General features: G+C 37.2%; 1 protein-coding gene across 1 annotated transcript; it reads right to left on the bottom strand.

The window, feature by feature from the left end:
* Positions 1 to 325: 325 nt before the first annotated feature.
* Crk (Crk proto-oncogene, adaptor protein) lies at positions 326 to 13,531 on the bottom strand. Its single transcript, XM_065239173.1, has 3 exons — positions 13,219 to 13,531; positions 4,955 to 5,023; positions 326 to 4,886 (listed from the first exon to the last, which is right to left on the bottom strand). Exon 3 carries the CDS (start codon positions 4,831 to 4,833, stop codon positions 4,003 to 4,005), a length of 831 nt encoding a protein of 276 aa, XP_065095245.1. The 5' UTR covers positions 4,834 to 4,886; positions 4,955 to 5,023; positions 13,219 to 13,531; the 3' UTR covers positions 326 to 4,002.
* Positions 13,532 to 15,521: the final 1,990 nt, after the last annotated feature.

Below are 15,521 nucleotides of genomic sequence, written 5' to 3'. Positions count from 1 at the left end.
CCTCAGAACATCCCGGCGGCTCCGACTGAGATTGAACCCAGGCCTGCTGGGGTAAGAGGCAATCACGCTTACCACTACACCACCGGCGCCGCTAGGGATGCAAAACTCCAAATTGCTTAAAATTAAGTTAAAAGGACTAAATCTTAGGATAATTTTATTTTTCGATGCAGGTCGAGACCATTGTTTACTTTTTGGCGATTAACAGGACACTGAAGAAAGAAATTACATTTCTCCTAAACGCTATTCACCCCCCAGGAGATCAGTCTCGACAAATCATTATCTGAAACTCTGGAACCTTTCTTTCAGCAGGAACGCCTCAAGCAAATTCATTTTAAGCAATTTGATTGAAGACTTTATTTTTCGGTAGTACCTTCGAGTTTTGGTTATCATCGGATGTAGCTGTTGATTATACTATGTACCTATTTTCTTCTGTTGTTGTATTAAATCGTGGTTCGATATTTTGTTTAGGTAAATACGAAGATTTTCATGACGTTTTTTTTTTTTATATAATTCAAAAGATTTGGAATTTTAAATTTTACATGCACTTTCCTGCCTCGCTATTTCAGTTATTACAAGATGTTTACTAATTATTGGTTTCCGTCACTCCATAAATCTCAACACTAGTTCCGTTCCATTACTTCTTTTATCATGCTTCTGTTTATAGATATTTGCATCTCTTCTTTTCTCTTAAATAAACTTTTCTTTCATATATATATAGAGCAGTAATTTCATACGTGGAGCATAAACTAAACCCTATAAGCTACAAATATATGTTGGTTTTTAGTATTTCTTGCTTTCCTGAATGAATTATTTGTATTTTTTTTTTTTCGGCTAAACTATTGATAGAGCGTGGTTTTCTTCTGTTCAAATGGGAAAGAATTTTTCTTCAACACGTTAGTAACGCTATTGATTTGCTTCCTAGTACTACACTGTGTAACTGGGGGGTTTCAAGAAAACAATTAAAGTTTAGTATTCATTTAGATCGATTCAGCCTTCAGAAAACTTACTCACTAAGATTTTGTGTTTTTGTCACGCCTTTCCCACATGTGTGTGAGTATGTATGTATGTGTGTGTGTGTTCTATTGTATTGCACATCTATAATTGTGTTTGTGTTTTAGGTTTCGCATTTCATTGGCAATCTCGGGGTTTATTTGCGAACAGAGAGTACCTAAATAATTTCGAATAATTCAGTCTAAGCATTCTATAGTATGAACCCACATACAGTTACACATCAGTTTGACGAAAAATCATCGGGACCTACGAAGTAGTAATGCGATTGTTAGACACGATTCAAATTATGGTTTATATAAATTATACAACATTTTCCTATATGTGCAGTGAAACAAGCCTTATGGAAGTCTACTAAATTAGGAATTGTACGAGTTTCCTCAAAAATACCTCTACACATCTGTTCATTGCAAAAAAGTTTCGTAAAAATATATATGAGTTCACTTCTGTTTTAGAATATTGAATAGACTCTCTTTCTCTGTTTTCCGTTATAAAACTATTCCGTCTCCGATAGAAAATATCCGTTATGTTTCGCGCAAACCTAAGCGGAAATGTTACAAAAGAATCGGTTGCAAAGCAAGGAAATTGGTTTACCATCATTTCAAACCTGAGCTCTGTGAGCTATCTAATTTGGTGGGCTTTCATTTACTCTTGTTATTCTACGGGTATAATACCGATTATAATGGAGATGCCAGATGGGTATCTTCGACGAACGACAAAATCTCTACTTGACCGGGAACAACCACTAGGAAGGGTTTCTAGTTTTGAGGTTTGGCTGGACATTTTGCCGACGGAGTTTTGCTGTGTTGTGTGGACCCACTTGTTTTGCAGTTCGGATTCGTTATCTGCTTGGAAACCCATTTGATTGATATTCATTTGATTGCACTGAACGATTGTAAAGGATTGTGCTTGTACAATTGGTAAGCACTCATAAAATAAATCACATAACCAGTGGAACATATCCATGTGAATTTCACAAATTGCACCACTAAATCACATGAACTTTATGTGTCCAATGAAATCTATATGATTACTCACATAAAATTCATTTCAGATAAAAAAAAACAATTAATTTTGGTACTGGAAAAATATTATGTGCGTTCCTAATAGAAAATAGATGAAATGTCGGCTTCGGCAATACCTTAACCTATTATCGTCAAGTGGTTAAACAAAGTCCTATAGCACTCAAATTTGCCCAATAGATGCTCTGACACATAATGTATCCACATACCAAAATTGAGCTATCAAGGACGTTGTTTACTCCCTGACGATTATAGGTTAAGGTTTTGCCGAATCCGTCATTTACCCTATGTAAAAACTGTTTTCAGTAAGAGGCACACTGTCAGAAAATAGGTTGTTTCCGTACTTGCTTTTTTGCTTTTGCTGTAAGTTGCCGCAGCTTTCTGTAAGTTGCTTTAAGAAAATAATATGGTGCGGCAAGTACTGGAACATCCTCCGTTTGCTTTTTGTTGTACACAATCTTACAGAAAAGCAAGTACGGGAACAGACCTATTTATTTGACAGTGTGTCTGTCACTGAAAAAAGTTTTCACATAGTTTCTAGACGTAATATAGCTTTATAGCCATATTCGGGAGTACCACAGTTTGGTATAATTCCGTTTGGCATAAAGTCCATTCTGGCAACAGCTCATGATCAAAAGAAGGGAAAAATAATCATTTATAAGATACCCCCTAGCCCCCCACCCTTTTGAGCATGAGCATATTTTCTGAATAACGGATAATGATGAAAAACAGTCATGTTCGATAAAACATTTGTTTTGCATTCATGCCAAATGACAGTTATGCCAAATGGCAGTTATGCCAAACGGCGTTATGCCGGGCGACATTATGAGGCACTCCCAAATATTCGAACTTATTCGAAACGAATTTGGTTTGAACGGAATCTAAACTTTTTGCGCTTAAGCACTCTTCTGCTTCCAGTTCCAGTGATTTGTGTTTACTGTTAGATAGACATGATGGAAATGAGACTGAGAAGCAATCGTTCAACTTCAAATATTGATTATGCTGGAATCGTTGTTCGGTTGATTATTATGTTCTACTGCCATGTTTTTGCTTTGCCAAGACAAGAATTGTTGATAAACTGACTGTTGTATGATAGGGAATGGTAGAGCAAGAGACTCTATTGCTTCACTATCGTATTTAAACAGTGCTTTAACTGGGATTTTTAGATTGTTGATTAATCGTAAACCTTTTACATTTAAATAACAAATTCACCCGAAAAAGCAAGTATGTTTAATAACATCGAAGCCCATTCCCTAAATACTTAGTCAATGAACATCCTTTATTCAACTCTACTATTTCAAAGTGCTCGATAATCGTCGAAATAAAATCCAATTTTGTTAACACAATTTCATCTTCGAGATTTCAATGGTAGAGGATAAGGTTCTTCTATATTGATCCTATGCGTTGCCGCCTTTATTGAACCCATGCTTTAAACGCAGGTTCGCCAACACACACTTTCATTTATATGACCAATATAGGAACAGTAACCCTAAAAATTGAGATGTTGCAAATTGTTAAACCTTAGTTGTTGTGTGAGTTTCAGTTATATTGACTATTTTCTTGGCATTACTTTTAATCTTATACTGTTTAGCATGTGTTTACACATTTAGTTTAAATATATCGATTTTCCCCCGGAATTGGCTGGTTACTGCTTGTTGCTATTGTTTCGCTTTGCTGACTGTTATAAATGTATAAATTGGGTGTTTCACAATCTTGTTACTTTAGAATAAATTTGCCGCTGACTGACTTATAAAACACTTTGTTAACGCTATAATACACCTACCAAGTAAACTCAACCATCCTGCAATACGGCTGCCTACGTTGATATACCACTAAACATAAAATACATAAATGACTTGAAACGTACATCCCTAAGCATAAAATAATCTGTACAATTAAATAATAATTCCTCACAATGAAATTAAAAGAGCAATAAATGATCCTAACTGTGCTCACCCCTCCCTGCCAGCACTTAATGTCCGCTCCAATGCTGAACTTCGTCATCGATAAACTCGACATGGGTAAAAGGAAAGTGACCTACCTTACCGCGCAGTTCGCCCTCCCACTGGCCGTTGATGTTGGTTTTGATCACCTTGATCACATCGCCGACGTTCAGCTTCAGAGCCGTATCGTCATAGGCATTGGGCACTCGTTCCTGCTTTACCCGAGCCAGTGCCGGTAACTGTCGGTTAAGGTTCGATCTGAAAATGTTGGAATTTTCCGAGTGGTGCAAGCCAACCGGTGGTGGCGGATGGTGGTGACCTCCGGCACCGGGTGCATTTGGTGGCCTCTCGATAATGTTCTCCTCATACCGCGTGACATATGGAACTGGAATCTGGCCAGTTTGACCCTTACCGTTTCGTGCAGTCCACCACTGTTCCTCGTCTTTGTTGATGATTTCAAGGATTTCGCCCTTCCTAAATGGCAAATCATCCGGATCGCTTCCATCGAAATCGAATTTCCCTATCACTTTCTCGTATCGTCTAATTGCCGGTCGCCGCAGCGGTGTCGTGTCCAGATAGTGCAACTTATAGAACGTTAGTAGATCTGGCAGATCGCTGAAAGTTTGATCGCCAATCCGAAACATGAAGCAATCATCTGCCGAGGGGATTTTGTTTATGATGTAGTGACTGACTTTCGAATCCTCACGTACGCACAGAACGTAATCTCCGACGATGGTTGTGCTGTCTCGGACCAAGAACACTCCACTTTCCCGTTCATTCATTAGCAGATCGGTCGCATCCTGGCGGGACATGGGACCGAAATACCATGCGGTACGGTCGAACACGTCAAAAGTTGACATCGTGTGACGCAGGCTGATCGAGCAGCCCTAGGATTTGTGGCGAAGGAATTAATCTGCAAAAATGTAGAGGTTAATCTTTGACTGTACAAGCGCATGCTTTTAATTGCATTTCAATACTTACCCAATAGCAAAAGACCGGCTATAGTACTTAAAATTATTGATGTTTTTTGATCCTTAGACCTCAGATTATCTGCAACAGAAAAATAAAACAACAAAATTAAACAGTTGAATTAAATTACTGTAGAACTCATATGCAATTCTCTGACGCCCTCTCTTATTCGCTGTCTAACTTTAACTGTGCTTATCGGTACGGTACAGAACTTGCCAAAAGTATTAAACTATTTTTTATATCCGGTAATTCAGATCACGTTATATCTAACTATTGTTCACAAAATGTGGTCCAGTAACAATCCACACAATTTATTTTATTCATATTTTTACGCTGGTCGTAATTTAAATCATTCACTCCTCGGAATGACAATCACCATAAAAAGATATAAAATCACAACAAAACCTATTGCCAACAATCGATCTTGTTTATTTGTTTATTTATTAATTAATTTTTATTTATTGTATGTACAAGTAAATTTAAAATATTGTTATTACAATAGATCTACAATACGTCCCATATAGTATGAATTTTAAACAGTATAAAAACAATAAAATGAATGGTAAATGGCTCAAGTTTGTTCGGGAAAAAGTGATTTTTTGTACCTTTAAGATACAACCCCCTTGTTCTATTGTAGATTACCCCATTTACCATGGATTCTATTTTATATCGTTGTGGACAGTGCAATTTATTTTAAGTACAATTAATTCTATTGTATGGTTACAATACATTTCATTATACCTCTATTGTTCTTTTTTTTTATTTTATTATAGTCACTTTAACACTCTTGGGTCATTCGTGACTTGTCCGGGGGTGAGATTTGAACTCGTGACTCCGGCGTGAGAGGTATGGATGCTAACCACTAAGCCGGAGTCGCCCCCATATTGTTCTTTTGTTTTACGGGATTGCTATCTGCTTCATCAAGTTTTTCAGGTATTTGCAGGTACAATCTCTAAAAGCAAGCGAAATAAAAAGATAAATTCGTTTGATTTAAATTGATTACCAACTCTAAATCGAATCACCGAAAATCCAAACCGGGAAAAATATTCCTCGAATAACTACAAACGAACATACATAAGATTTCCTGTAGTTTTTCAACGAATATCTGTGAAAAAACAATGAAAATCTGTGAAAAATCAACGAAATGTTTACCGAACGTTCAGCTGTTGAGATTTCGGTAAAATTTCACAGATTTCGGTAAAATAATCTTAGTGTGAAACGAAATCGGAAGTCAAGCGAAGTTTTGAACAATGATAGTGTTGCGCGCCTCAATGGTTTCTAGATGATTTGTATTCACAGGGATCAGTTGGCGTCTCTTTGTATATTCTACACACTATTTAAAAACTACCCAAATTTGGGTATAATCCACCCAGATCGATCAAAACTTAACCCACCCAAAAATGGATAAACTGTGTTGGGAGTGACAAGTTGAAAAACGAACAACGTCGATCGGATTCATGCCAATGTTGTTCATTTGTCAACTTGTCACTCCCAACACAGTTTACCCATTTTTGGGTAGGTTCAGTTTTGGCCGAGCTGGGTAGAGTCTGTAGAGTGTAGTCTCTTTATCGCATTATTTGTAACAGAATCTTACACACCCTATCCCCCTTAGGCAACGGGCAGAGTAGCATAATAGGATTCTTTGGAATTGGGCGCGTCTACTCTGGGCGCGGCCTTAGAGCGTGACGTAATAATTGTTGTGAGCCCCCTTTTTAAAAACCATTTCTAGTAGGGGGATGTGAATAGTACAAAATGTTTCCTGGATGCTAACTTGAAAGAACTCATTGAGGAGTAAAATTTCACCCATAAGTGGCTTAACTCATTAGGAATTTTTTTACCCATTCCATGAACAGGGTGTCCATTCAATTACTGATAACTTCTACTGATACTGATTACTGATAACTTCCAAATTTATTTACCTTTCCGTACGTACCGTAAGATTTGATAAAGAGTAACTAATTTTTGAGATATTGTTAAAAGTCTAAAACTGCTTCTTGACGCCAAACGCGGCCTACGGATTCTAAGCTCGAGCTAACGCATTGAAACGCCAATGAATTCACTTCGGCCTATCTGATGAAGAAAAAAATTGATTCGGTTGGAACGCTTCATTTGTTTTTGAGAATATTGTATGCAAACATTCATATCACGCGTTCTTATTGACTTTGTGCGGTAGCATTTGAACTAAAGTATCGTACCTAACGCATAATTTATCTGTTAACGCCGAAATCATGGATTTATTTGATATTTTCTGCTTGATAGGCCCAAAATGGGCATTTAGGCCGAAGTAGTTCTCTACCATATTAATAGTTCTTCAAATCATCCTGAAGTTTAGATTTTGAAGTTCTACAAACCAAATAACATTTTGTGAGACGCAAAGTAACCAAATTGTTGTGGAGATATTTTACAGGTTGATCGAAATATTGTACGATGTCCACCAGGAATTTTTGAGCCATTTGAAACCTCGCGGAGCGTTATAGCATAATTTAAACTGAGCTAAAAAATATTTTTTATTCTTCAAATCATTCCAGATTCTTGAAGTTCTGCAGACTCAACAAGGTATTCTACGATGACTGGAATGTTAGAATGGCTAAACCTTCATGGAGCCCCATTATGTCATGTTTGGTTCATTAGATTCTTCAAAAGGCATGGATTTCAGGACTTGATGGCATGCATCTGCATCTCTTTCTTCAACTAGCTTCATAACAGGATCTACCTTGTTCAGACCTGAAACAAAAGAACTCACACTTCTCCTCCAATGACAGGCAATGAAAATTCTAAAAATTAACTCTCCGAGCTATTGTGGCAGGAGCAACGGCAAAATCTAGAAAACGTTCGTTTCTTGCGCGATTTGGATTTTCCCGGAAATTCAAAATTTTCGGATTACCCGAATGGATAGACTATTGAGTTTAGCCACTTTTCTTCAAAATGGGTGAAATTTTACTCATTTATGAGAACTTTCAAGTTAACATGTAGCGACCTCATAACCTAGTCAGTAAAGACGCGGTATTACCAACAATCAATACGAAACTAAAGATTTTAAATTGGCTCACTACTTGACTAGCCTATTGGTCCCAAGCAAACGATTAACGTACCCCATACTAGTCGAAATGCTACTACTACGCAATGTTTGTTTTGATTCGCTATGAAAGTTTAAACAGATAAAATGAGGGGTTACTGGTTTTTCCTATGTTTCGAGGGGTGAATCGGTTAGCTTGGGACCGAAGATAGTACCAGAGCTGAGCCAACAAGTTTAGCACGTTATTTCGGGACCTTCTAGTCTTAGAGTTACCTCTATGGTATTACCATAGAGCACCGTTGTGCTTGCCACACTATATACAAATGCATGCATGGGCATTAGACTGATGCAAAATTTGAAATTTTCACTCCACAGTGCTCAAACGGTTCCAAATTGGGCCCTGATTAGCCTCCCAAAATTTGAACTCATTTAGTGAGAAACTGACTTGGCACAAACCATTTGAAGTTTATATGGGAATTACTATGGAGAAACCATAATTTAGGTTCATATCTATCTCAAAATTCACCAGTTCACTCTACTTTAGAAAATGATAGCTGAACTTGTTGAAAATTTTCTCAGCTACAACTTTGTCAAAGACCACTTTTCGATCAAATATAAGGAATAAAAGTTATTAATGATTCAATTCACTGATGTCTTATGATTATGCTCAATCAACTGTTCAGCAGGCAACATTGGTGTTTATGGCGCGTAGAATAGAGGACAAAAATCATGGCTACTATGTCACACTGCAGAATACTGTGTTGCTCACAATACAGTTGCTTAATCTTGCCATAAGATTATCAATCTCTTAAACAATTAATAACTATTTAATTTGACGTTTGGCTGAAAAACGATTTCCTGCAAAGTTGTAGCTGATAAAAATTCCCATAAGAATAGCAATAGAACTTGTTAAAAGTACAATATGCAAAAAGTCTAGAAGACAATGAACAAAAAGTTTTGTTTTCGCATAGTAATTTCCATATAAACTTCAAATGGTTTGTGCCAAGTCAGTTTCTCACTAAATGAGTTCAAGTTTTGGAAGGCTAATCAGGGCCCAATTTGGAACCGTTTGAGCACTGTGGAGCGAAAATTTCAAATTTTGCATCAGTCTAATGGGCATTGCCATCGAAAGCTCTCAATTTAATAACTGTGAAAGTGTATTTAGAATACTAAGTTGAGAGCACGCAATACGTTAATATGCGACAAACAATAAGCTTGAAATGCGAAGAACAAAGAAGAAGAAGGTGGCGTGTATGCACCATCGATTCAATATGGCGTCAAACGTTTTTGATTTGGTGGGGAGATGCAAAGGACAGTATTGCACCAGATTTTGGGCGAACCACCCAGAAAGTGGGTACCAAAATGCAGAGTACTAAAATCAATGTGAGGTAGATGGAGGATGGATTCCAATATCTTCTCCCGCAAGACTCAACTATGTTTTTGCACCCACGTCAGTGCGTTTGACTAAATAGTACTGTCACATTAATGGCCCTTCGCTCAATTTCAACTTCTATTCAATTTTCATACTGCCGTACTGGGAGTAAGACAGCTTTCGATCATGAGAAAATCGGAGTTAATTTTGAGTAACTTTGAGTAACTCACGTTGCTCAATATCTTATACACATAGCAACCTGATTTTTATATTCTAAGTGTTTTATGTTACTTCATACGCGAAGTTTGCGATTTTCAGAGTTGGTTGAAAATACTATCTAACATGAAGCATATTATATAACATAACGTAACATAACATAGTCTGTAAATTAATGATTACCAATTCGCGATATATTAAACGTAAAGTTGACCGATAATACAAAACCATCCATGGCCCTTACTGACTACCATAACCATTACCATTAAAGTTATAAAATCATATATAAAAAGGTTCTAATATAATTCCTTTTCCGAAAATGTATGGAGAAAACAACTATTTTGAATAACAACCCATTATTTGTAAGGTCCACTTCCAAAAAACCAAATACATAAGGCTAAAACTTTATCACACAAACTTTCATGTGAAGTTCTATAATCATTTCAGTTAAAATTTAGCAGGGATTATAATTTTTTTAAACCATTTTCGGTAAGGTCAAGTTATGGTTCGCGTTTATGCGGGTTGCCCCCATACCCTCTCCAGTTAGATAGCATTTCCAATCAACTCTGAAAATCGTAAACTTCACGTATGAAGTAACAAAAAAACACTTCAAATGAACAAACGGTTAACTCATCATACATATACAACCACACCAACCAAACAATAGGACAACAAGTGGAAATCAATAATGATAATAAATTAAACATTTTTTTTTCATTTGCTTCTAATAAGGTGCGAATTCAAACAGCACCAGTTTGACCTTCATGTAATCTAGAAATCGAACCCAAATATTCACACGTACCTAACCGCAACAACCGAACAATAGATCACACTCGATCGAGGTTATTCCGCCGTATAGCAAACGGGAATCAAGAGCAATGATAATACATTTATAAAAATGTTTTTCAACTGGAACAAACTCAACAAATCTAGCCATGATCGATCTCCAATGTTCCGGATTCATACATTATGAATTCAAATTGCACCACCTATGCATTATTTTGATTCAGAAATGGCAGAAAACTACCCGGAACTCATCGTTCACTGCGATCATTCAAAGATCAATTTTGAACACTGCATGATCGAAGGTGGTTTCGGTATCTATTCTTTTACGAATACACCACACTCGCGTGAACAAAGGCGTGACTTATCGAACAATAGATCACGCGCAGTTGTGGTCATCTCATAACGAAGGGAAATGCAAGAGCACGCCAAGCACCAAGTGCCAGAGAATAAAATGTTTACAAAAAAAAATATTTTTGTTTTTATCGAATTTTATAACACAATCAAATCAAACATTTCTTAGGTGAACTAGCCTACGGCTAAAAATCTCATCAATAAAGAATTAATATAAAAAAAAACAAAAAATAACATATTTTAAGCTAAATAATACCAAAAATTGATTCTTCATATTATTTTCAATAAATAAGCTGATGCTACTAGGTGTGTTGAACAGCATATTTTTATCCACTTCGTGTATTATTATTATTGTACTTGTCCATGGATAACATTTATATTTGGATACGGATCAATAAAAACATAACGGCGCCGGTGGTGTAGTGGTAAGCGTGATTACCTCTCACCCCAGCAGGCCTGGGTTCAATCCCAGTCGGCGCCGCCGGGATGTTCTGAGGCATAACATCTCTGATCACGCCTTCCTTCGGATGGGAAGTAAAGCCGTTGGTCCCCGGTTCATGAGTTGATGGGTCGATAGGTAGGGTCCAGGTGTGGGAGCTGCCTTCCTGGCACGTCGGTAGCATTGGTGCTCAGCACGGAAAACAAGATCGACGGAAAAAACAAACCAAAGGAAAAAAAATAAAAATAAAAACATAACTTTTAAAACGAGTTTTTATTTTACTGTAGTTAACCTTAGCAAAATTGCTGTATCTTTTATTCTGTATAATTTTGAATCACAAAAAGATAGTGATAAGACAAATATTATGTTATATACTTTTGACCGGTACTGTACCCTTTTAAACTCGGCAGTACATGATAATTTTGCAAACCGCTTTTGAATTTTCCTTCTCGATCAATATTAATTGAAGCGTTATTACGCCACCTCACAAGCACCATACGGAGCCTTTCGTGAAACTGTTTGCTCTGCGACGACGACGACGACGACGACGACGACGACAACGACTTCATCTGCAAAAGTCACGCTCCTTTCATCACATGCCTAGTAATGCATTTGAACGAGCCCCCACCTCCTTGCAAGTGTGGAGCTGATAAAAGTGTAAAGTGCAATCGTCACATATTTCGCGCTCATTCGTTCGCCAGCCTCCCTCAGCGGTCTCAATGCTACTTTGTGCGTCATACTTCCTTTGTAAGCAGCTTACCACTTCTACTTCATGCTATGTAGCATGTGGAGGTATGTATAGAGCTTCAGTCTCGGGTCCAACCATAACCACAGTCAGTACGTGCTTATGCTGGGATAGAACTAGATATAGCACAAGCTCCTCCATAAGCGAAGATGACCTCTAATCACTCTGCTAGCCCACCTCATCTTTTACCGTTCATTTGCGCTGGTCTGCAACAAGGTCACTATATAATGATGCTATTTCATTCCTGGTTGTTAATTATGCATGGTGTGTGTTGTGGGATAATAATGGTTCTGCTCAATTAAGCGACAATTTTAACTTTTTGGAAACAAAAAGTACGATACTGGGTGAAATTTTTGACAATAATATCAGTTTTCGAACGACAATGTTTGTAATACAAACATTTTGTACAGTTTCTAATCAAAGATAATAGAACCTTTTTTAAATTGAACTGTTGATTGAAATACCAGTAAACGTTGTAATTGTAAAACTCACATTTTAGCATAATTTTGGAAATTTTGAATCTGCTATTAATTGGAACAATTTTACCTTGCTTTACTTTAAGACAGCTGCTCCAAAAATTTGGCAACATTCATGACATTACAGTGTCTTTCTGGTCTGGGCCACATCATTGACCGAAGCGGAATATACAGATATTCTCTCAGACTTCGGATTCTTGTGCGTTTATTGAAAATAATCGAATTATTTAATCAAAAGGGTTAATAATTACTTGAATCAGTTTTCTTTCAATAAAATAAAGTCTTTTCATATTGGTGTTGCTTTAGAACTACGATTTTATGGCTTCAACCAATAATTGAGCTAAGAGAGTTCACAATTCCATGAAATCACTCGTCTTAATTTAATAGTTTAAAAAGCTAAACCGCGGTATCACGAAATACTCAAGTTCAAGAATACTTCATCATACGGTAAATCGCAACCAACCCTACTTCGTTTTTATCATAATTCCACACAGCGATAGAAATAGAACCTTTTGGGAATTGCTTTGTGACCATGCAGGCTGCTTCCTATCAGCAGTAGATACAACGACGAAAACAAACTTTGACTCATCCGAATGAGTATTCCCGTGACAATCATTATTCATACATCGAATTCCTAGCAGTACTCCAACATACATACATCGTTCGTAATCAGCAGAAGTTAGCGTCCCAACTGCTGTATATTATAGTTTTGTTTGTTTTCCTTTCGTTTTCTCGTTCTCCTGAATTTGGGTGTCGTCGCATCCGGGATAGGCCATAATGCAAAATATGGTAGTTTCCCAAAAATGCACATCCACGGGGACATTTCCGTTTCTCTACCAGCAAGCAAAACGTTTGATTAATTTAATGATACTTACCGACAGCACACACAGAAAACACTGCCAAGCTTGAATCAAGCAAGAAAAAGGCGACGACTACTAAATGGTCACTCCTTCTTGTTACGCCATCGGAAATGTCTCGAACAACTACCGGTGCAACACTCGCTCCTGATGGTGCCAAACTTCCACAGGACTGCTGCACCACATGCAACGGCAACTTGGGCAGGGCACTTTGGTACTATACCGACGGATTACGCGATTTTTGCCACTTGCAAACACCGATTTGAAGGCCGAAATATTAATCAATTTAAGCGGATGCGTGAGACCGAGAGCAATAAGATGAAAGCACCCCTCTTTGCTTCTTTTCGTTTGCTTTTACTTTTTTTTCTTCTTATTTTGACACTTTGCGAGTGTTGTCATTTTTCCTTACCGAGGGAATGGTCGCAGACTCGAGAGATGCCAGTAGCGCAATTTCGTTGGCGGTAGAGCAACAACCCGATAAAAAATTAGAAGTTGCTCAATATAAATTATTTAATTTGAATGTAATAGTACGTTCAGACTACAGAGTTATAACATAGAGGTAACTCTAAGACCACTGAGTCCCGAAGAAAATCATTATTATTTTTGGCTCACTCAGTACCAGAACAACGGTCCCAAGCAGTCCCAAGCTATTTCACTCACCCCTGCATGTTCTGCATGAATCCACACACCCCTGATGTTATCTGTCAAACTTTCATAGCGAATCAAAACAAACATAGTGTAGTAATAGAATTTCAACTAGAATAGGGTACGTTAATCGTTTGCTTGGGACCAATAGGCTACTAAAGTGGTGAGCCAATTTAAAATCGTTAGTTTCGTATTGATTGTTGTTATAACTCTGTGGTCTTAGAGTTACCTCTATGGTTATAACATGTTATGCTACGTTCAGACTACAGAGTTATAACATGTTATAGCGCTATCTTGATGGTGGTTTCTGTGTTGTAATTATTTGACAACCGTTATAACATGTTATAACTCTCCAGTCTGGACAGCGTTTAATAGTACGTTCAGACTACAGAGTTATAACATGTTATAGCGCTATCTTGATGGTGAGTTCTGTGTTGCAATTGTTTGACAACCGTTATAACATGAAGTAATGAAATTGGGTTGTTAGCGGAATGCTAAATAAAACAGCAAAAAAGGTTATCTTCCATTTAATTCCACTTAATTAATTTTGGTATCCATGACAGATACGTATTTCGACTACAATGTGCAGTCTTCATCAGTGTCATTCCCACTAAAGAACTTATCAAAATCTAACCCCCTTAAGTACTCATCCCCTAGGTAAAAAAGTCAAGATCATAGGTATAAAAATGAAACTACAATGTGTTGAATCGGAACCTACCTAACTAATAAAAACCAAAGATTTAAGTAAGCTAAAGGAGAAAAATCTATACAACTCTCTAATAAGGAAAATCCCCAAAGGCTTGGTAGCCATCATAATGAAGTAATGAAATTGGGTTGTTAGCGGAATGCTAAATAAAACAGCAAAAAAGGTTATCTTCCATTTAATTCCACTTAATTAAGTTTGGTATCCATGACAGATACGTATTTCGACTACAATGTGCAGTCTTCATCAGTGTCATTCCCACTGTGGGAATGACAGAACAACTGAATGTTCGGTAAAACTTTGACCTTCATTTTAAATGCTATTGAATTTGAAAATAATTTTAAAACATGTTCAACTTTGTTTAAATGATCAAATTTTGTCATTTTAGTGGAGATTCAGTTTCAAAATAGCTGAAAAGCAATTGAATTGAATTGCATAAATTTTACCGAACAGTTCAGCTGTTCAGATTTCGGTAAAAATTACCGAAGTCAGCGATAATTTCTAAGTGTGTAGCTCACTGCGCTCCTTTGTGTCTTGTATCGCCGGTATCGAGGCAAACATCATTTTTGCGAGATCATTCTTACAACATGTCCAGCTTATTGCACCCCTCAAGCTTTAGTGAATTTCTGGATACTTGGTATGCCATAGAGGGGCGCCAGCTCGTGGTTCATTCTTCTTCTCCATACACCGTTTTCAAATACCCCGCCCAAGGATGATTCTAAGGACGCATCGTTTGAAAACTCCCAGGGCTTGCAGGTCCTCCTGGAGTATGTCCAGAAATCTATATTTTCACAGTGGACAGTGGGGATTGTAGGGATAAAAAGGTTTAAAAAATATCTACCAACAAAAATCCCAGTATAAAATATTTGTTTATTCAGGTAAATGGCATAATTTCATTTCGGAGATGAACTAACCTCCCAAAAAATAAATAAAAAAAAAAGCTGTTTTGAGCCTATTCAACCCCAAAATTCCA

This window comes from Ochlerotatus camptorhynchus, unplaced genomic scaffold, assembly GCF_037179485.1.
Source record: "Ochlerotatus camptorhynchus isolate MF236.1 unplaced genomic scaffold, CSIRO-AGI_Acam_v1.1 ptg000052l, whole genome shotgun sequence".
NCBI classification, from domain to species: Eukaryota; Metazoa; Arthropoda; class Insecta; order Diptera; family Culicidae; genus Ochlerotatus; species Ochlerotatus camptorhynchus.
Note: the sequence above shows the minus strand (reverse complement) of the source record. Positions and strands in the feature narration are given on the sequence as shown.